The 23,398-nt window shown below is 37.1% G+C and overlaps 2 protein-coding genes and 2 pseudogenes across 3 annotated transcripts; 2 read left to right on the top strand and 2 right to left on the bottom strand.

The window, feature by feature from the left end:
* The first annotated feature begins 7,073 nt into the window (after positions 1 to 7,073).
* TBL7 (TRICHOME BIREFRINGENCE-LIKE 7) lies at positions 7,074 to 11,072 on the top strand. 2 transcript variants are annotated; one of them, XM_008239458.2, is made up of 4 exons: positions 7,074 to 7,404; positions 7,521 to 8,372; positions 9,594 to 9,752; positions 10,423 to 11,072. In XM_008239458.2, exons 2-4 carry the CDS (start codon positions 7,555 to 7,557, stop codon positions 10,718 to 10,720), a joined length of 1,275 nt encoding a protein of 424 aa, XP_008237680.2. In that variant the 5' UTR covers positions 7,074 to 7,404; positions 7,521 to 7,554; the 3' UTR covers positions 10,721 to 11,072. The 2 variants fall into 2 exon arrangements, with proteins under 2 accessions (XP_008237680.2, XP_088910444.1); XM_089054318.1 differs by having other exon boundaries at positions 7,080 to 7,291.
* Positions 11,073 to 13,909: 2,837 nt separating this feature from the next.
* Positions 13,910 to 15,012, top strand: LOC103336422 (uncharacterized). The gene has a single exon (XM_008239459.2). It carries the CDS (start codon positions 14,005 to 14,007, stop codon positions 14,794 to 14,796), a length of 792 nt encoding a protein of 263 aa, XP_008237681.2. The 5' UTR covers positions 13,910 to 14,004; the 3' UTR covers positions 14,797 to 15,012.
* Positions 15,013 to 18,010: 2,998 nt separating this feature from the next.
* On the bottom strand, positions 18,011 to 19,563 carry LOC148915906 (uncharacterized; annotated as a pseudogene).
* A 247-nt stretch (positions 19,564 to 19,810) lies between these two features.
* Positions 19,811 to 23,296, bottom strand: LOC148915905 (receptor-like protein EIX2; annotated as a pseudogene).
* Positions 23,297 to 23,398: the final 102 nt, after the last annotated feature.

The raw sequence follows: 23,398 nt of genomic DNA, 5'->3' as shown, positions 1-23,398 counted from the left end.
AATAACCCTAGCCTAGATGCTCTGCTCTTGGATATATGCATTGGAACTTCAGCAGCCCCTTATATTGCCTTCCAGCCTACCAATTTAATGCCACAACTCAGCAAGTGAATCAAGAGAATTCAATCTCATCGTTTTATTGGCAGCAACTCCACCATCGGTGAGTTTGAATTCTCTTGATTCACTCGTTGAAATTGTAAAATTAAATTGATAAACTGGAAGGTTGTGGAACCGAATTTTAGCAAAACTCTAGGTCAAATATTTCCTTCCATTTGGGGATTCTTGCTTTGAATTAGGGATTTGATTCTCATTAAATCCCAATTGATTTAAATCTCCTAAAATCAAGAAAAATAATTTATTTCCCAACAATGATTATTTTTCCCCAAACCCTAGCCCTACGAGGCTCTATAAATATGAGGCTACGCAAAGCATGAGGTAAGCCATTCTAAGCTCACAAAATAATGCAGAAATTCCCTCCTTGCCGCCTCCTCCTCCTCTCTCTCTCTTACACAAGGCTACGACTACCACACACGGCTTCGGCCTCTCGGTTCACACCATACATACATCTATGTACCCTTTTTAGCTATTGTTTCTCTATGAATCAATCGAACTAACTTATGCATTGGAGGGCCTTTGGACAACACCCTCAGATGTGGTCCTTTTACTCCGATTGGATTTCCAGGGAGAAAGAGTTCGAGGAAGGAGAAAGGAGAATCTATTGATCGAAGATTCTAAGGGACGAAAATCATTCCCACAAAGATAATATAGGGCTATTGAAGTTCCAATGCGTATATCCTAGAGCAAAGCATATAGGTTGGGGTGTTTTTCCAACCAAAATCATGACATTTATATAAAATCAAGAATTAATTAATTAGTTACAAAAAGAGCAAAATAAAGAATTAAATTATATACATATATGTGTTCAAATTAAAAGATAATTAATAAACGAACCTGATAGCTGGAGAAAATAACTATATGTTGCCGCTTTATATCAAAGTTGGAATTACAACGTTAGTCAATGGGCCATGCAAATGCTTGTCTCCTAATTTTTCTTTCAACAATTTATGTAAATACTTTCCATTATATTTGGGTCCTCCTAAAAGTTTCAAATAATATGAGACATTGACAATGAGAGAGCCTTTGTACAAAGGATATTGTATGCATACGAAAGGTACGTAGTACAAGAATGTGGTCTCTTTGTCAACAATTAACTGTACCTGGATTGGGGGAAGATTTTAGGGCAGTGTTTGAGATAAAAAGGGATGATATCTTCATCAATGCAAGGAATGAGTCAAACAATATGAGTATAATATTTTTCAGGTTGTATTTCATTCTCCAAAATAAGGTATTTATAGTACAAGGATGTAACCCTAGTAGGGTCAAACTAGGAAACAAGATAAAAACCTAATTACACAATATCTGTACAAAAAGGAAAGAAATATAATCCTTATAAACTAGGAAAAATATCTTAATTAAGCTAGGATCTCGCTAACACTCCCCTTCAAGTTGGAGCAAAGATGTCATGCATGCTCAACTTGTGAAGAGAGTTGAGAAAGACCGTAGTTGACACAGCTTTCGTAAGAACATCTGCCAGTTGATACTCAGATGATATAAATGGAAAAGAAATAATTTCAGCATCCAACTTCTCTTTACCAAAATGTCAATCAACCTCCACGTGCTTTGTAGGATCATGTTGCACATGGTTATGCATAATTGCAATTGCAGCTTTATTATCACAATACAAATTCATGGATTTTTGGGGTCCAAACCCAAGATCTCTCAACAATCTTCTCAGCCATAGTAACTCGCATACACCTTGAGCCATCCCATGATACTCGGCCTCAGCACTAGATCTAGACACTACTTTTTGCTTTTTACTCCTCCATGTATTCACACCCAGACGTAAAACGTCTATCAGTGACTGAACCAGCACAATTAGCATCCGTATAACCTTCCACATCTGTATGACCATACTTGCAAAACATTAACCCTTTTCTAGGAGTTACTTTCAGATACCTCAAGATGCGCATCACAGCACCTATATGATCTTCACTAGGAGAATGCATAAACTGACTCACTATACTCATTGCATATGCAATATCAGGACATGTATGAAATAAATAAATTAATTTCCCCACAAGTCGTTGATAACGCTCTTTATCTGTAGGGACTTGATCAGGATACAACCTCAACTTATGATTCTGTTCACTAGGGGTATAAATTGGTTTACAATCTAACATTCCAGTCTCTGCAAGTAAATCTAAAATATACTTTCTTTGAGACAGAAAGATACCATGTTTAGATTTGGCAACTTCAATTCCAAGAAAGTACTTCAAATCACCCAATAACTTCATCTTAAATTCAGAAGTCAGATACTTATGAAGATTTTGCATTTCGGCCTGATCATCTCCAGTCACAATTATATCATCAACATAAATAATTAAAGCTGTCAATTTACATTTATGACGCTTTAGAAACAAAGTATGGTATGAGTTACTCTGCACATATTCAAATTTCTTCATAGATGCTACAAATCTCCCAAACTACGCTCTTAGAGACTGCTTCAATCCATTTAAAGACTTCCGCAGCTTACACATAACACCCTTCTTAAAGGTTACAAGAATACCAAGAGGAAGATCCATGTAAATCTCCTCCTTGAGGTCACCATGTAGAAACACATTTTTGACATCGAATTGTAATAAGGGCCAGTCGCAGTTAGCAGCCAAGGACAATAATACACGCACAATATTGAGCTTTACCACTGGAGCAAATGTCTCCAAATAATCTACTCTATAGGTCTGAGTATAACCCTTTACTACCAATCTAGCCTTGTAATGGTCAATGGAACCATTAGCTTTATGCTTCAAAGTAAACACCCATCTACATCCAACAACTTTCTTCCATTGTGGCAAATGAACTAAATCTCATATTTTATTCTTGTTCTAGGCATCCATTTCAACATTCATGGCATCCATCCATTTGGGATTAGTTAAAGCATCATGCAGCTTAGTTGACACATATACATTAGATAATTGACACAAATATAATGCAATGATTTAGACAAACAATAAGTTGACACATAATGACTAATGAGATATTTAGACTTGGCATGTATCTCATATTTTATTCTTGTTCTAGGCATGTATTTTAGGAAAACATTCGTGATGGTAACTGATAAGTTGACACAGATAAATCATTAGAAATTACCTCACTTGATTCACTATCACATGAGTAGATTGAGGAACTGGCAGGGCAGAGGGGAGGTATTACATCGAACTCATCCATACAAGAATCACTGTCATTATTGGTCACTTGCTTTAGTGTGACCGGTCATTTCGACACCAAAAGCACTTGCTTCATCTCCAGATATGAGTAATTGGTTGAGTTCCAAAGGGCGATCAGTCGTTTCTTCATAAGGACCACAAGTTTCATCTTCAGATATAGGCGACGGTCACTTGCTTCAGTGCGACAGGTTGTTTCCTTCCCAAGAACAATATCTTCAAACACATCATTCTTCAATCCAAGACTCTCTAATTCACTCCATCTATTCCTTTGAATTGGAGAGGATGGGGAGACATAATAGGGAACTTCTTCATGGAAAGTCACGTCCAAAATAACATGCACTTTTTGGGTAGGTGGATGATAGCACTTATAACTTTTCTAAGTAGAAAAGTAACCAATAAAGACACATTCGCAGAGCACAATGATCAAGTTTACTCCGTTGATGAGAGTAGACATGAACATAGGCAACACATCCAAAAACTTTAGGGGGCAACTTGGAGATTGAGACAGGGGAAACATGGTCACCAAACACATCATGTGGAGTCTTGAAATCAGGAACCCAGCTAGGAGTACAATTAATCAAATAAGCAGCAAATAAAACAGCATGCCCCCAATGATGATGAGGAACAGACATGTCCAACATAAGGGAGCGGACAACTTTAAGTAACTGTCGATTTTTGCGTTCAGACACACCATTTTGCTGAGGAGTAAATGAGGTTGTCAGTTAGTGAATAATACCTTGAGCATGGAAGAAAGATGCCAAAGTGTTATTCACATATTCGCCTCCGTTATCAGTCCGGAATACTTTGGCCCGAGCATGAAACTGAGTAGACACCATAATACAGAACTCTGGAAGGATGAAAGCAATATCATGTTTATTTTTCAGCAAGAAAACCCAAGTGAGTTGGGTACAATCATCAATAAATGTGATGAACTAACGAAATCCGTTTGAAGTAACACGAGCCGGACCCCACACATCAGAATGCACTAAATTAAAAGGCTTTGCAGCTTTACTGTCACTCAAAGAAAATACAGTGCGATGACTCTTGGCCAAAATACATGTCTCACACTTAAAACTGGACTCATCACAAAAGCAGAATAAAGATGGAAACAGACGCTTAAGGTAGCCAAATGACGGTTGTCCCAAGCGATGATGTCATAACCAAATTTGTTGTTTGTCTTTGGCACTGCAACTTTGAACAATATAAATTACACGATCACGAACTGGTGCAAAAGGCAATGTCAAATAATATAAACCCCTATCCGTTTACCATACTCAATTCGTCTTGTGAGTCTTAAGTTCCTGAAAAGAGCAATGCGTAGGATAGAAAGTAGCAGAAACATAAAGTGTATCAAGTAATCGACCAACATATAATAAGTTAGAATGGATATTGGGAACTAGAAACGCATGAGACAAGGACAGAGTAAGAGTGAGAGAGATTGTGCCTCACCAGTAATTGGACAGGGCAAGCCATTAGCACTACTTATGTTTGGGTCACGAGTGTTACTAGACAACTCATCAAAAAATTTAGCATCGTAAGTTATATGATCAGAAGCACCAATATCAATTATCCAAGTATTGGAGCCAGTACCTGGAATAGAATCAAAAACACACAAATTTGTAGAGGCAGCAGCAACAACACCAACAATGGAGTTATCACCCATGATTGCAGTAGAAACTCAACAGATCATGGTAGAGTATACAACGGAAACACAGCCGAGGCACAAATATGGCAAATGCACGAAGACAGGAATGACACGAACACAGTAGAGGAACGAACACTACAACACAACACACAAACTCAGGAGGGCACACACGGCACATGTAGAGAAAAAAACATATGGGGATAGAACACGGGTGGGCATAACACACAAGTCACTAGAAAAGTTAGCTCTTATGTCAAGTCAAACAATATGGGTAGAATATTTTTCAAATTGTATTTCATTCTCCAAAAGAAGGTATTTATAGTATAAGGATGTAACCCTAGTAGGGTCAAACTAGGAAACAAGATAAAAACCTAATTACACAATATCTGTACAAAAAGAAAAGAAATATAATCCTAATAAACTATGAAATAAATGTCCTAATTAAGCTAGGATCTCGCTAACATATTATTTTCATATGGGGTAGTAAGCATGGCAGCCTTAGGCCACCTGTGCTCGTCCATGTAACCACATTAAAATAATATGCGAGCCTTACATTCTTACTATATAGCTTCTGCATATAGCCAACAAGTAAAGCAAAAATTAGTTGTATTAGATTTATTTTTATTTTTATTTAAAAAAAGCATGAGAAACACACCAACATCAAATTGTGAGAAGTGGAGCAAATATGCTAACTAGGTATAACACTATTGTAATATGCGTATTTATTTATCTATATTATATGCTCCATAACATATGAACCTTGGGTTCCACATGCCACTATTATATCTTATAAGTTCGTATAACATGGTATTGGCTAACAAAAATGCAGATTGGTCTCATATATTTTAATGAATGAAACATTGTTTGGCGAATAAAGTTTCATATTATATATTGCTCATAATTAATAATTCCGCTAAATAGATATAGATTTCTAGTTTTGATATTTTCACCTGAAGCTCAGACTCTAGGAATTTGAGTATAACTCTGTAATAATCCCTCTCATTTCACCTACATCAATACTAAGAATAGTGATAAGACTTTCGTTAGTGGGAGAATGAAGAGGGATGATCGTATTTTCTCCATGGGTGATTGAAGTAAAGGCAATTCACAAGGCTTAATCGAGCAACAAAAATTAAGATAGAGTTTAATTTGAAGTTTCAAGAATCTCAAGAAGAAAGCTTTGCAAGTTATGAGACTAACCTTGAGTTGTGGGGTTTATATAGAGATCTTTTCCCTCTCCGATCAGGTAATTTTAGTATCCTTTTTCACTCAAGGTTATATTTTAGGATAATCCTATCGTAATTAGGACTTCTTACCTATATTGTTAGGAATTCTTGCATTCCTTCTTGGAAACAACGAAAACGGGTTGACTGGTTTTATACAAATGGTTCTTTTATTTCTTCCACATCAGGTGGGGAGTCATTAGAGGCCAAACGGGAGCATATTGAGTCTACTATGATTAGAAATTCGGACGAGAGCTTAACAAAATAATAGTGACTAGAACACAATTAGAAAAGAGAAAAAAAAGGAAAAAAGAAAAAGAAAAAGAAAGGAATCACAAGAGGGTTAATTCCCTGACTTGTCCTTGACCCCGAAAAAAAAAATTCCCTGCCTAATCTTTTTTATTTAGTTTCTCTTCATGTTTTCAGACATTTTATTTTATTTTATTTATCAATGAAGGAATAAAGGACTTGAACTTAGAACCTTGTCATTTTTTCAGTGGTACTTTTCTCTTGATGTTAGAATCGTTCGTGGATTTATGTTCTCTAATGCTATGATTCAGTAGTTTTTTGATGAATAAAATTATTATTTTTATACATAGATGATTTAATGGGGTAGGTTGGTGAACTCAATTTATTTAATTTTTAATTAAACAACTTCAAATAAATAGTAAAATTAGAAATTCGACGGACCTTAAAATCCACAGTTGCTAGAAAGAAATAGTATTTTTTTAAAAAATAAATTATTTATCATTTGCTTGTAAATAAAATAAACGGAACAAAGACAAGGTATCCGTCAAGTACAGTCCAAAAGACAAGAGCGCTCACGAGTCCGGCCCAACTCACCCAATGGAGTTATCCCACGTGTTCAAGCCCACTGAGCACTGTCTTTTGGTTAAGAACCCACCGACAAGAGTCACTTAGCAAATAACAGAACAATTTTCAACACTTGAACATTTCGGTTGAGAGGTCATGTTCACTCAGACCAACCTGAACCAGGTTCTAAGTTAACCAAAAATGCCATCATCCTTCACCTTTATTTCCCATTTGCTCCTCAACCAACCAACTTCTCTTCTCTTCTCTTCTAGCAGAACCAGTCAAAACCACAACCAAGTGCTTTCTCGCAAAACCCAGTTGGTGAATCTGTAAGCTTGCTGTTTACTTTGCTCTTTTGCCTGTTTTGGGCTCTCTGCTTGATGGGTCTTCTTCAAGTTAGCAATTTTTGTTCTTGGTCTGTGATGTAGCTGATCTTGTATTGGTTAGTAGGCAGTTCCAAGTCTTGGCTCAATTTTCATACTTTATTGATGGTTTATTAATACATAAATTTGTTGCTTCTGGGTTGCCTAATCTTTTATGTCTCATATATGATTTCAGTTGGGATTCTTCTTCATCTGGGTTTGTTTGCTAAATGATGGAGATAGTGAGAAACGTTAATTTGGACTTGTTTGTTCAATTCAGGATTTTCTACAAAAGGGTTTTGAATTTTGGTAATGAGATAATGAGGGGTCATGGTAAAATCTGGGGTTTTCAAACTTTCAATGGACTAGTTGCAATTGGCTCATTGGTGTCCTTTGTTGTTGCCATGTCATGTGCATTTTTGTATTTGTTTCCCAGGGTTCCCCCAGTGGTTCATAGCTATGGAATTTCTAATTCCTCTACTTCTGTTGAAAAATGTAATGTTTTTAAAGGAAGATGGATTCCAGATGAAAGTTACCCTTTGTACAATGCCTCACAATGTCCATTTGCAGAAAGTGGATTTAATTGCTTGGCTAATGGGCGGAAAGATAAGGGTTATGCTAAATGGAGGTGGAAGCCAAGGAATTGTGATATTCCTAGATTTGATGTGCGTGCAGTTCTTGAAACACTTCGTGGGAAACGGATTGTTTTTGTTGGTGACTCTTTAGGTAGAACACAGTGGGAATCTTTGATATGTTTACTCATGACAGGGGTGGAGGATAAGAAGAGTGTTTATGAAGTGAATGGGAATAAAATCACTAAGCGGATTAGATTTTTGGCCGTACGGTTTAGTTCGTTTGATCTCAGAATTGACTTTTATCGGTCAGTTTTCCTAGTGCAGCTGGCTTCAGCTCCAAACCGAGCACCAAAGAGGGTTAAGTCAACGCTCAGAGTTGACAAATTGGATGAAATTAGCAAAGAATGGATTGATTCTGATATTTTGATTTTCAATTCAGGGCACTGGTGGACACCAAGTAAACTTTTTGAAATGTGAGTTACCTAGTCTGCTGATCATTGCCTTTCATAAATCCTGTATTTGGTGTATATATTTAGTCTACCTTTCAGTTATTTTTGTAGGATGCTTTTTTATGTTAACAATAACTGCTTGTGCATCATGCTTTCATGCTCCATGCTTCTTGGTATAGATGTTGATAAATGCACAAAATGTAATGCATGTACTGGATTTCAACTTTTTATCTTACCTAAGAGAGAGGGTTTTTTACTTAGACACCTTTAGGTTATATATTTTTGGTACATTCATCTCTAATCCCTCACCCCTCCAACATTCAGTTCCGAGAATCTGCGCTGTTAACTGCTTGTGCATCAAGCATTCATACTCCACGTTTCTTGGTATAGATGTTGATTAGTGCATGCAGTGGAGTCCAACATATTCATCGTTTCCTAAAAGAGAGGATGTTTTTAAGGCCTATGCATGTTAGTTATTATTAATAAAAAGATTTGAAGGCCTTCTGCATGTTTGCACCCTTTAAGAAGGTTAACTTTGCCAGGAGAGGTAGAATTTCCCTAAGTACTGATGTGGCCAAAGTCTTGGTTGAAGTTTGTTGGTGATGCAAATTCTATAGCTGTTATGATTCTTGTATAAATTGTAGATGATGTGTATGCTTTGTATGATACTTGAGCTAGTAAATTTCATTTACAAGTAAAGGCAAAAAAGAAATTGAAAAAATTTCAACAGCTAAGGGGTGGTGCTTTGAATTATAATTCAAAGACATTTTTGGAGATAAATGCTGGATAGAAATGCATGAATGAAGGTTATTTTAACATTGTACTTCAGACCCTATTTGCTATTTTCCATACTCAACTTCTTAGTGCTATGTTGGCGGGTCTCTCTCTCTCTCCCTCTCCCTCACCTATTCATGTGTTCGGGATTTTCTTTGCAAATGTATTGTACTTGCAAGTTGGGTAGTCTTCTGTTGTTATTTTCTGTTAGTTTATATGCACCTCCAATTTTTTTTTTTTTTTTTTTTTTTTTTTGTTTGTATGAATGATTATGTTTTTTCAACATACCATTGGGTCTCAATCAGATTTCCATAAGTTTGTTCAGATTTAGCTTTTGTTATGAAGAGATTCCCAAAATACATTTGAGAGTGCTTGTAGCACTTTTGTTTCAACAAATACTCCAACAGACACACACAGAGACCAAAAAATAAAATATAGAAAACAAAGCAAGTCTAACATTTCTCCAGACAGGGGCTGCTATTTTCAAGAGGGTAAATCACTGAAGCTTGGAATGCCAATCACCACTGCCTTCAAGACAGCTTTAAACACTTGGGCATCTTGGGCCGAGACAATGATCAATACAAACAGAACAAGTGTATTTTTCAGGAGTTTTGAGACATCCCATTGGAGGTGCGTTATAAAGTTAGTTATGATACTTTCTGCCAACTTTCTGGTTTTAGCTTCTTAAGGCTGCTGGACTTTGATTGCATCTAGTTCTAACGACTATACTGTCGTTGGCAATTTATTTGACTTGTAGTTGGTTTACACTTATGTTATCATGAATATTCTTTTTTTCTTTTGGGCACTTTTGATCCCATTAGAGCATTCTACACCTTTATGCGCTTTTTATCTTCCATGTTGCTTTGTTATTTATTTAGCCTTCTGAATATAACATCTCCGTCCATGTTGCTCCTCTTTAGCTGTTTTCTAACGGGGTTCTATATCATAAAATTACAGTTTTTCTGAAAATCCTCAGGGAACTTAGAAAGACTAAGTAGCCAAGTAAATAGTTGCTTGGATTATTTTGTTCTTTCTGATTTATTTTGGGTTAGTCTGGGATCAACAAGAATTTCCAAGTCTTTATAGCCTCAAATTACTCTACTCAATGGTTAATGGTGTAAATACACTGTTATTCACTGATTTGAAGCAATCTAACCTGTTATCTATAAATTTGTCCTATTTTCTGCTTTATGGAAGCTAAATCTTGTAAATTGAGGTATATGTTTAATTTTCATCGTTGTTCCTCAATACAAACATATTCGTGCAAAACTTGACTGCTAGTGATTCTTATATGTACCAGTGGCCGTAACCATAATTCATGCAAAGTGACTCAACATCCTTTGTCAAGCTCTAAGGGAAGGGATCAAAGCTCAATTTCAAACATCATTATCAAGATTGTGAGGAAAATGACCGTCCCTGTAACTGTTCTGCATGTTACACCCATGGTAGCATTCCGGAGTGATGGCCATGTGGGTACTTGGAGCGATAATCCGTCAGTTCCTGATTGTAGCCATTGGTGCCTACCTGGTGTACCTGATATGTGGAATGAAATTCTCTTGTCATATCTGCTACCCGGGAATGATGTTTCCCTTCAATGACGGGTTTTTGCGATTATGCTTCCTTTTTTGCTGCTTGCATCAACGAGTACCTCTAGTTTCACCCTGTTTTTCAGAAAATGCATGAAGGAATAAGAGATATCCTGGCTTCATAATCTGAACTTGACTGTTCAGAAAATTAGTCTACACATTTATCATTTGTTGTACTATTGTTTCTCTACTGGCAGTTGGTGTAAGAACCAGAGTTCAAATTTAATGGAAATTGAGATGAAGCTGCTTTGCTGTAATATAATTGTTCTCGAGGTGTAGTGTGTAGTTAGGATTACAAGTTGTAATTTGTATGAAAACAAGTTCTTATACAGTCCATTTGTGAAAGCATTACTTTAAATTGAAATACATGTTTCTATGCATAAGCCGAAAATCAATTCCCGTTTGGTGATTGTTGAGGCCCAAAAAGTCACGGGAAGCCCAAAGACATTTAAAGCCCAATATAACATATAATGTCGGTTATGCGTTAATCCAAGTTGTATTTTGGGATTTAATTCATTAAATAAATATAGAAGTAGCGTACATGCCATACCGAACTAATAATACATTTTTCTCATGCCGATCACCTATCAAGCTCACATGAACCCAAGTCATGTGGCTTACGAGGCTTGCATGAGGGATTGTGGTGTGGAAGGTTACGGAGGTTCACAAGGCCCACAGAAGCTCTTGGATAATGGAGACTTTGGGCTAGCTACGTGGGAGCACCAAAGTCCAAGCCCATTACTTCGAGTTCTCCAATGTGAGTGAGCAAATGAGATATTTTTCAAGCACTTCCTTTTACCCATAGTAAATAGTCATTTTCTAAATACCTAACTTTACCTGTTGGAAACAAGTTTTTCCAGCACTTCCTATTACCCACTAGAAACAAGCAGTTTCCAGTGCTTCCTTTTATCCATAGGAAATAATCAGTTTATGGTACCTAGATTTACATGCTGGAAAATAGTATGCCCCAGTGCTCCATTTTAACCACTGGAAATAGGCTGGTTCCAGCACCTCCCTTTATCTATTGGAAATAAAGGAAAACCCTCACTCTCTATAAATTGGCATTCATGGCTCAAGCAAATGAGACCAATTTTTCTTCAGCCAACACTCCTCACTCTGCAAGCATCCCAGAGCCATCAATCCCTCTTGGTTGCTGCAAGCTTCTCAAAGCAACCATGAGAACTCACATTTCCTTAGCTGTTGCAAGTATTCCAGTAGCCTTCACAGTCATTCCTCAGCCATCACAACCATGTCTTATACTTTCTCACCCTTGAAATCCATCATCTTCTCCATAAAGCCTCATCAAGCATAACTCCAAGCTTTTTTCTTCCTTCCAAGCTATAAATACCATAGCCTTCAAACCTCAAGCTTTTCCTCTCATCCTCCTTCTCTTGAAACTCTCAAACCCCCATAGCCATAGCCACAAACAACAGATTATCAACATCCAAACTGAAGCATATCTAACACCAAGCCAAGCACATGCATTCTCATTTGATAAACTTGTGGGTCTTTAGCTCCCACACTCCAAGCTCTCATGCCAAGCTCATATAATCTCATATCAATATCAGCAAGTCATCTTCAACTCTTCGTCAAGCTGCTGAAATCATCAGCACAAAATATGCAGCCGCTGGAAGAAGAACAAAGTATTCCCCTAGGACTTGCTTCTCTCTCGGGATACTTTGGGCCTAGTTCTCTTTAACTTAGAAAAAAGGACAACAAAGGCTTGATTCACCACGTTATGGCAATACAAGAATCAACAAACTTGGATGAGCCTTCTGATAGAAAAAGATCCCAACAGTGCTTAAGGCAAGTCGCAGGGACTTCTAAATCGGTCTGCTAGCCATTCGCTCGATAGATCAGCTTTCTTGTTTCATTTAAATTGTTTTTGTGCTAGCAGTGTATTTGCAGTTGTACCAAGCCCCAAGGGAAAGAATGCAGCATGCTTAGAACTTTTAACTGAACTTCAACATGATGCTGCTTAGCAATTAAGGGACCTATTAAACATTTTATTTGATTTTTTGCACTCTTGATAATTATGCGGAATATCAACTAGTAGAGCATGTTTTGACTCTCTTTATGGTTACTGGGGATAGGCAGAAAGTGGTGCATTATTAGCTTAAGTGGTTAAGAGTATTATCCCTACCCACGAGGTTTTAGGTTTGATTCCCCTTTCTTATAGCAGAATACGTACGATTAAATAAATGAAAAATAAAATTGTAAAGTTAAGAGGTAGTAATCATGCCATCATGACTTATGATTGGTCAGAAAGTAACTTTCATATATAAGAATAAGAGTATTAATTGAGCAAAGAAAATGGTCACCCGACAATAATATGGCCTAAATTGTAAGACGTCAAATATGAATTGACGCATATAGATATATCTGCTTGCCACTAATCCAAGTAATACACAGACTGACTTACCATATTCATCATGAGGTCTATGAAGTCATGTTAGCGTATGGTAATGGTCTTCCAGTCTCTCTCTTCCCATCTTCCCATCTTCCATCTTTAACGAAAATAAATATTCAAATTTGTAAACCAAACAAAGTAGTCCAGTCAAGTCTAAGAGCTTGTTTTGGATAAGCTAAAAAGCACCTCTATAGAGAATCACTTCTTCAAATAATCACTTTAATTATGATTTTATAGAGAAACACATGAGAAGTGCTTCTGCTAAAATTACTTAAAAGTGATTATATGGAGAAGCACATGGGAGGTGGTTCTCTCTATAAGTGATTCTAACCTATCCAGAATCACTCCCAAACAAACATTAAGTATTAAATTGAGTATAAGAAAATATTAGGAATACCAGCTAGAAATCCTTGTCAGTGTGATTGAACATGGCGATTCGTATGCTTCTTTTTCAATATCACACTTGAATAAAGAAACACAAATGAAAGAGAAAAAACGTACAAGTAAAGTTGAAAATTTGAAAAATACCCGTACACCGGAACAAGATTTGTCCTTCATGTTGCAATGTTTTAATTTAAAACACGTGTTATGGTATATCGTATCACAATAAAACATATATACGAACTCATTCATGTTGTTGAAGGAATTAAAATAATCGTGAGAAGAAGAAACCAATGGACTTTGAGAAGTGTTTTCCAATGCAAACAAACCCTTCCCCAAATCTTAGAATGAGAGTCAAGTCACAAAATATTATAAACTTTTTGTATATGAACTATTTGGCATAACGCTTTGCTATACAAATAGCCATTCATATCCACCGCTTTCTCCACAACAATCCAATTCTCATTTCTCATCTCAAACATTCAAAACTTCACAATATTATAAGATGGCGGCCAATCCAAATAAATTCTACTTCCCGTATTTCCCTCCACCCTCACCACCTCCTCCATCCGCTCCAAGCTACTCAACCCCGCCACCAGCAGCAGCCCCGGCTGCAAAGCCTCCAAGTCACTCAACCACACCACCACCACCCCCGGCTGCAAAGCCTCCAAGCCACTCAACCCCATCACCACCACCACACCACCCATTCCGTCCGCCGCCGCCGCCTCATGTACGCCCTCTGCCACCACCACTGCCACCCTCACCATCCCCGGACAATAATCCCACCGTCATAATCATTGTGTTCATCTCATTGGGTTCAGTTTTCTTCCTTGCATTCCTTGCATTTGCTTTACTTTGTTGCATTAAGAGAAGAAAGAAGAAGACAATCCAAGAAACCGACATGATTCATATTGACAAACACAGGAAGATCAAGGAGAAAATCGTAGAAGGTCCCTATGGACCACAAGCTGTGGTATTATCAGTTGAAGATGATGTCCATATAGACGAGGAGATAAGGAAGAATGAGACATTTGGCCACAAGGCTTTGCATGGAAAAGTAAAGAGCTCAGATGTCCAAGCAGAAACTGAGATAATTAACTTCGATGAACATAAAAAGGTCAAGGAAGACATAGTAGGAGGTCCCTATGGATCAAAAGCTGTGGTGTTAACAATTGATGATGATGTTCATATAGACGAAGTGGTGAGGAAGAATGAGAGAGTTGGTAAAGGTTTGCATGCTGCCAATGTAGTGGCACCGAAAGATGAGCCTTCAACGAGTTCAGATATTGGCCAATAACATCTTGCACACAAGGGTTCATCATAGTCTTGTGTGCACATTAGAACGAAGTCAAGATTAATTGCATGTAATTAATAAAGATTCATCACTGAAAAGTGATATATAAATTCTTTTCTAATGAGATGGATCAGTAAAATTCTCTGCATATGTCTAATTAATGCGTTGTGTAATGTTCTTAATTGAAATGAAAGGAGAGTTATGTTTGTTTGTGCCAAAGCATGCGCCTTTATTTATCTTGGTCAAAATTTGTGATGTGGAAGATTTCGGGGAAATTCCTTGTCATGCACATCAAGTGGAAGAATATTTGAAAAATAAGGAAGGTCTTTTCAAGGATTATAACATATAGGCTAAGATAACATCTCAAGAATGGACCGATAGTGGCTTATGTTGGTATGATTTACAACTAACTTACCATCACAGTTGCGATCCTGCTTGATTTTTTGCTACAACACTACAGTTTGAGTTAACTCCTCTCAAATCAAGTTTTTCATGTTGTTGATTTCCTATGAGTGAGACATCCCCTTTCACACGCATGAATGAGGACTAACTCATCACCTAAACTAGGTCGAAAATGCTCTCTTTTGTACAATATGTGACCCCCCGATGTACGCGTTGCATATTTCTTCAAATTGTAACGATGTATGTGTTCTGTAATAAAAACACAAAATCTGTCACAACATATTTGCAAATGAAAAAAAAAAATAGTTGATGTACTATGTCTGATGCATGTCCATGTCATTAGTTTATTAAAAACAAGGTTTTCTTTTTCTTTAATTTTAACCATAGCGATATTCAAATTAATCTAATGTACAGAGTGTGGGATAAAATTGGGATGAAGGGGGCAGTACAATGCCTTAAACTTACTTTCTTACACTGATTTTGTGGTTCTTTGTTATTCAATTACTATAGTGTCATTGTATTGTCCAAAATACATAGGAAGGGGAACACTCTCCCAACCTAACGCAGCACAGCCTCTCCTCACTTGCCCAACAGGTCTCCACGCTTAAGGCAAGAAAGGAGATCAGGCAAGGATTCGGAGAGCAGAAAGGAAGATAGGGATTCGCACCGGCAACTCCCAAACAATGAAGAAATGAAAACAAATAATTAAGTCATATTCCGGAAGATACAACTGCAGTGCTGAGCATACATGATGTATAAAATCCAAACTTTACTAAATAAAAAAGTTAAGTAGTCTTCTCCCTCAATACTAAGCTATGGGCTGTGGTAGTCTAGGAACTGGTGTCGGCCACCATGGGAGCACAAATGGGTAGAAGTAACTATTAACATTAATCCCACTCTCGAATGAAGCTACCTTGGACCACTTTCTTGTAATTATGTTGCAGTTGACTATATCTCCGCCGATATTCAGATACAAGCAATTCTCATTATTCGGGTCAAAAGCTAGCAGCTCCAACACCAGACCATCGTGATCCCAAAACATTTGGTCCAGCGGATAAATCGTCTTCTTGTGTTTGAAGCACAATTTGGCAGCTCCATCGACCACCAACACATCACAATGATCTTCTTTTTCTCCTTTCAACTCCCAAACAAACAGAGTATTGGTGTCTACGTCCAAGTAGCACAAAGGCAGACACCCTCGGAACACACCAAGGCACTGATTCATAAACATCATCCAAATAAAATACGTACATGTTCAATATGAGTATTGTACGTTTGCTTTTTAAAAGATGTGAATTTTACCGAGTCTTTCAGACGTGTACAAAACACGGATGTATCATTGAAATATAGATACGTACGTGTATAATACAATATCAAACGTTAAATTGCTAAATTCTTTATACGGATAATAACTCTAGAAAAGTAAAAAAATCAAAATTGGACAATAAAGACTCGGGTAATGGCCTAATAGTAATGGATAATGTTATAAACTACTCTTATCGATAAATGAAAATCGAGGAAAAAAAAATAAAAGAAAAAGAGGATCCCAGTATATATATATATATGTGTGTGTGTGTGTGTAAAGAGTATCGGCGCTCGGATATACTATTTATTAAAATAATAAACAAAAAGACCTGAGAAAAGCCAAGCGGGTATAGTATCTTTAAAAAAAAAAAAAAAGGGTTATCACATGGCTATACTATTTTTTTAAAAAGCCGATAAAGCCGCGAGGATATACTATAAAAAGAATATAGCCGCGCGGCTATACTAAAAAAGAATATAGCCGCGTGGCTCTTCTATTTAAAATAAAAATAAAAAATAGAGTATAGCCGCCCGGCTATACGTTTTCTTTTTAGAAAAATTAGAAAATACGAGTTTCAATTATGACTATTAGTTTTGATTCAATATGGATTCCTTGCCTTTTATTCAAGACATGACCAAATCCCATGTTCCCCCTCGTTTCCTTCTTATAGTTTTGTGACATGTGGCACACAACTTAACAATAATTTAACTATGTTAACTCTCTTCAGTTTTTTTTTTAAATTTAAAATAATTAAAAAATATTAAAATACATGTTTGACAAAAGAAATTGAAGTGAAAAAATAAAATCACAGCATCCACCCGTTGAACTTCAACGGCCAACCCAGCACATGATCAACAGTGGCGTCAACCCCCTATTCCCCCACGACCCAATCCCAATAATTCCAAACAAAAAGCATAAAAGAGCAAAATTTAAAAGTGAATTTGAGAATGAACCCAAATTTAAAAGAAGAATATAAGCAACCTAGAGAGAACAAAATGAACCCAAATTCCCGATCCCATCAAGTAATGCTGATGTGTCTGTCCCTCATCAGACGGGGAGATTGACGACGTCGTTTGGGGCGGAGGAGGAGGAGGAGGAGGATGAAGAAGAAGGGTTGTGAGGACGGTGGTCACTGGGATTGACGGAGCGAGAGGCTAAGAGCATGAGGAGTCGGTCGTGGGCCTCTTCTTAGTTCATTTCATGGTCGTCGGAGCTGGAGAGGTTGATGCTGGGGTTGGGTTGTGGTTGTGGAGGATAGGGGGTTGACTCCACTGGGGCTGCGTTGGGTGGTGGTCACGTGTTGGATGGTTGTTGAAGTTCGATGGGCGGGTGCTGTGATTTATTTTTTTACTTCAATTTCTTTTGTCGAACATGTATTTTAATTATTATTATATTTTTTAAAGAGCTGTAGAGAGTTAATAGAGTTCAATTATTATTAAATTGTGTGCCACATGTCACAAAACTAAGAAGGATAGTATAGCCGAGCGGCTATCCTATTTCAATTTAAAAATTCCTACGGCTATACTATTTATTGTAAAAAATTGTAAAATTTGCAAACTCCATGTATATCCGTCGGCTTCATCAGCAGCCTAAAATCAACTTGAATGGTAATACATGAATATTCGGAGTGGAGGTTGCTATGGAGTTACAAAAATGGTCATTATATTGCCTGTCAGAAAACTTACAAGTATAGCTACAGTTCCTCTTTAAATGCCTATTGCTCTCTGCTGGACTGTCATTCTCCACTCTCTTTTTCTCATTCTGGAGCTTCTCAACAACTTCCTCCAAAGGAGGATCTCCAGGTCTTCGAAAAACTTGATCGCCAATCTTTATTTCATAGGCCTCGGGTTGGTTCAACGCAAACTCCTTCAACTGGAGAGACAAGAGGGAAAGAAAGGGATAAAACATTATAAGAACAAAGGTAAGCAGAAGCTCGTGCAAAAGCTGAAGACTTCAATCTTTTCTCTTTGTTGTGAATAGCATTCTTAAGAAACGAAAGAAATCTACAATCATGGAGCAATTTCTCCAGCAAGACACAGAGGAATCTCATTCTCTTTGATCTGGAGGCTAAAAGACACAACGTGGGGGTGAAAGAAACATACCTCTGTCGTGTCTTGGCCTTCGTTCCATGTTCAACATGATTGTGTTTAGATCAACACCCATGAATCTCACCCCAAGAGCTCCAGTTCTCAAAACTTTAGTCCATTTCATAGCAATCTCAGCTACCATATCCTGCGAGGGTAAAAGATGCCCTTATTAACTCGAGGCCTATGAAATAAAAAAAGTTTTAAAAAAAATCCCAAGTAAGTCCGCGCGGCTATACTATTTATTAGTAAAATAAGAAAATAACTGAAGTACCGCGGCTATACTATTTAATTAAACGACTTTAAAACTCAGCGGCTATACTATTTATTTAAAGAAAAGCGGGACCCGCCTAGTGCCTAGAACCTAACCGGGCCTTTTTTTTAAATTAAAAAATAGTCTAGCCGAGCGGCTATATGATTAATTAAAAAACATTTAAAAACCGGAGTATAGACGCGCGGCTATACTCCTACCAATCATTTGATTTCTGATGCCGGTATCAAGGTATCTTTTCTTTCATTAAGATTTCGACTTTTCTGCCTTCTCCTCACCCTCCTCATGGTGGTCCTCGCAAATCTAAAGCCAAAGCACCCATCAGTGCAGATTGTGGTACATTCTTTTCATATTTTTTCCGAAAATTGTTTCTACGGTCTTTTGTTTGTATAGTTCCTTCTGAAGCTCCACTTCTGCAATTTTTATTTGTCATTAAGCACATATCATAGCCAATCCGTAAAAATTTACTTCCTACTTAATAAGCGCTGTCTCTTGCAATTGACTCCATCATTGAAACCTTGATTCTAAATAAGTGTAATTTCTTTTTCTTTTTTTACATTTCATGAATTTTGATGAATTAGTGCACAAGTTGTTCAAATTAATTCCTAGTGTTGTTATTAATATGTACATGTCTTTTTGTATAAATAGAAAAGCTAGTGCCAAGAGCAATATCCTCTCCCCTGTTTTTGCTCTGTTTTTACCTTCTTCATTTCTATTGCTATTTGCTTGTGTTTATGAGACTAGGATACTTTATAGCCCAATGTAGAAGACAGCAAACTTGAACAGGCCCAGTGTATCATCAATTTCTCTTTTCTTCTGTTTTAAGACAACTATTTTCTTTCTTACACAGACGAAAGATAATGACATATGTTAACTCAAATTCCATTGTTTTATTCATAACAACAACAGTAAAAGGCAATTATGCGTCTACATTTCCAACATTGCGAAAGAAAAAAAACATAAACCATGAGGTACACAAGAACATTATACCAAATAGTTCACGGGAGAAGTTCCCATTAAGTTCTTACAAATAACAGCACAACTAATCTACTAAAATGGTTCCTTTAATTCAATGAGATCCCTTATCATCACTCAAATACTCGAAAACTAGTACAAATAGGAGTCCTTCATCGCATCCATCTTCAACTAAAGGGAAGCATGTTGTCTCAAAGGTGCCTGCGCTAAAGACAAATGTTAAACAACCCATAAGATTGAAAAAGATAAATCACATAAACTAAGGGTCCGTTTAATAATCATTTCAATTTTAGTTTTTAGTTTTCATTTCTTATGTTATGTAATATCTGCATGTATATTCGAGGTTAAGAACAACTAACTTGCATAATTTAATTTCATTACTAGTATGTAAGAAAGATAGTAGTAATTACCTTTTATTTATTAAGGATCCTTTGCCTGATGATTTCTACCTTTACGTACAGCCAATCGTTCAGAAAGGTCAAGAAATTGAAGTACGTATATCTGCATGACCTGTTGAGCAAAAGAGTGCTACAAACTCCCCAAAATCCAGCAGCAAACCCAAGCCCCATGCTGATGTAAAATCCTTGTGTTATGAGCCCATCTTTGTCATCTTCATTCTCCAACACAGATTGTCCTGGACCTTTTTCCACCTTAGAGCATGTCCTTGGGAGTGGTTCTCCACAAAGCAGAGGATTTCCACCATAAGCAGAGTCAAAGGTTCGGAGTTGAGTGCCTATTGGAATTTTTCCAGACAAGTTGTTTTCTGACAAGTCCAAGTAACCAATACGTTTTATCCAAGAAATACTTATTGGAATTCTGCCATTTATCTGGTTTCTTGATAAATCAAGAGAATCTAACTCCTGCAAACTTCCAATCCTCGAAGGTATTTGACCTGTTAATCTGTTTCTCGACAAGTGATTTCAATAGGAATCTCCCCACTCAACTTATTGCATGAGAGATCAATACTCTTTACAAGTCCCATAGTACTTTTGTATTTTGACCTTACTCCTTTCCATGTTAAAGATGCTTCATCATCATAAGGAGAACGAATTAATAATCCGTTCGACTGAATCATATTGTAATGTTTGATACTTGGACTTGAATGTCCAATTTGAGCCAAAGTAGTCCAAGTATTGAGACATTTGGGTATAGTTCCAGAGATGTTGTTCATCGACAAATCCAAAATTCGAAGTTGTGTAAGATGGCATAACTGTGGGGGGATGCTCCTATAGAACTGATTAGATCGAAGGATAATGATAGCCAAATTTAGCAGATTTTCCCCTAGCCATTGAGGTATTAATCCTGATAATTTATTTTCCCCAACATCAATGAGTGTCAATTTTCTGCAATTCTTCAATTGTGAAGGCAACTCTCCGACAAATCTGTTATTATTTAGCTTTAGTGTCTCCATACGAACCAAGTATCCCATCGTGGTAGGAATTTTCCCAGATAAAGAGTTGTTGCTCAAATCAAGAAAGACTAATTTTTGAAAATGGATCCAGCAATCTGGAAGTTCTCCGGATACATGGTTGCTTGAGAGATCAAGATAGCTTAAACTTCTCACCTCGGTTGTACACAAAAATGAAGCTGACCCTGAAAATTTATTATTGGAGAGATCTAGAAATGATCCTCCTCGTGATAGGAATGAAGGGGCTATTAGGATTGAAGGGTTTGATAGGATTGAAGGGATTGGACCCTCCAATTGGTTCCAACTCACATCTAAATTAATTGCTAACTCTGATCTCAAATTTTCTCTGACTTGATTGTGAGACAAATTCATATACGCGACTTCATTTTGCAAATCACCAAACCAAGTTGGAACGGTATCAGAAATTCCAGCATCAGAAATATCCAGCCAGTCATAACTTTTCTGAGTCCGAAGCCATTTCGGGAAATACGGCCCCATCTTACAAGACCCCAATTTTATCTTACGCAATTGAAAGGGAGGAACCCAATCAAAACTGAAGTTTAAAACTAGTGAGTTAGAGAATAAATCCAAATACCATAAGTTGGAGAGTTTCGAGAAATTAGTTTCTGAAATGACTCCTTCAAAAGAATTCATGTGCAAATCGATAAACCAGGTATTCTTCCACTCAATTTATTTTCCGAGAGATCAAGAGAAACAAGGTTGGTATGAGTACCGGGCAACCATTGGAAGATTGATGACTTAATATTGTTTTCGGAGAGATCGACAAGAAAAAGAGATTTAGAAGAATTCAAGAGAGAAACAGAGGATATAACTGGAGGAGGAAGATTACACATCGGTAATATCAAGTATGTTAGTTTAGGAAGCATATTAACTGCTTCCAGCCAACCAACAACATCACTGAGATTAACGACACTTAGGTCCAAGTATTCTAGACGAGAAAGATTAGGAAGCCAATAGAGATTTTTCGTTCAAATTGTTTTTTTGGCCAATCTATATGCCGCGCGAATAAACACACTATTCTAATATCAACTTGAGCTATTACTAGCATCCATTGCTCCTCACTTTTCTTTGTTTTCTTTTAATTCAACTCTGCTTGATTCTCGAAGTTTGTTGGTGGTGGAAGTGGAAGCTAAAGCGGCAATTTATAGGGAGACTACTGTTAATTGTTGTGGTTTGCCTTTTTGTTTTGTTGTTATTGGTGATTCATTGTTGTGTTGCAGTGGTGGAGTGGGCTAATGAAGCTCTTCAAGGTCTTAGAAAGGGTGCTCCCTTTTCACTCCACTTGACACAAAAATATTTCTCCAGAGTTGCATATGCACTTGGGAAAAATGACAATCAATTATCCACAGTGAGTCTGGAGTTTCTACCTTTTCGTTTCTTTCATCATGTCATGTGGTTGCATTCCTTTTGATAGGTTTTGTTCTCTAGTAGTTCCCATGTTCTGAAAATAACATTTGTAATCATTCTGTACTTGTCCACATCCAGTTAACTGGTGTGATGAAAATTGAATATTGCATCACCCTAAGATCGTCTTTATGGAATGATTTTGCAGAAGGTGTGCGGGTTGTTTTGGTGGACAAGGATCAGGTTCGTTAATATGCTCAAGACTCCTTCCTATAAATTGGCAGAAGAATGTAGTTTCAGGAAATCAATGATGACAAGAGAGCAATTTGGCTTGAACGTATGATGTTTGCAACATGTGTCACAGAGATCAACTTGAAGCTCTCCACCTCTCCATCTGTTCAATAAAGGGAAAATTGCAGATGGTTTAGGATGAAATGGAAAGGTGAAAAATGACGAAGCTGAAGGCAAAGTTCACAACTAATATAGGTAATTCAACTCCAACGGCCTTACCTTGATTCTGAGGCTCAGGAAATCATAGCAAAACAAAACATCCCGCCAATTGCATTTATTATGCTTAAAGTAGACCACTAAATATCAGGCAAGGAAGGACCCCTTGCTCTTCCAGTTGCCTCAGTTTACAACCATAAAATCCAGCCAGTTCTTTGGTCAAGTAGTTTCACCAATTACATTGACATTAAAGTACACCAGAGCCGTCTAATCTTGGGTCAAGAATACTATTTCCATTAAAACAATTTGGAAAAAAACCAATTACAGCCGCGCGGCTATAATATTTATTT

This window comes from Prunus mume, linkage group LG6 (assembly GCF_029339155.1).
Source record: "Prunus mume cultivar Tortuosa linkage group LG6, ASM2933915v1, whole genome shotgun sequence".
Classification (NCBI taxonomy): Eukaryota; Viridiplantae; Streptophyta; class Magnoliopsida; order Rosales; family Rosaceae; genus Prunus; species Prunus mume.
Note: the sequence above shows the minus strand (reverse complement) of the source record. Positions and strands in the feature narration are given on the sequence as shown.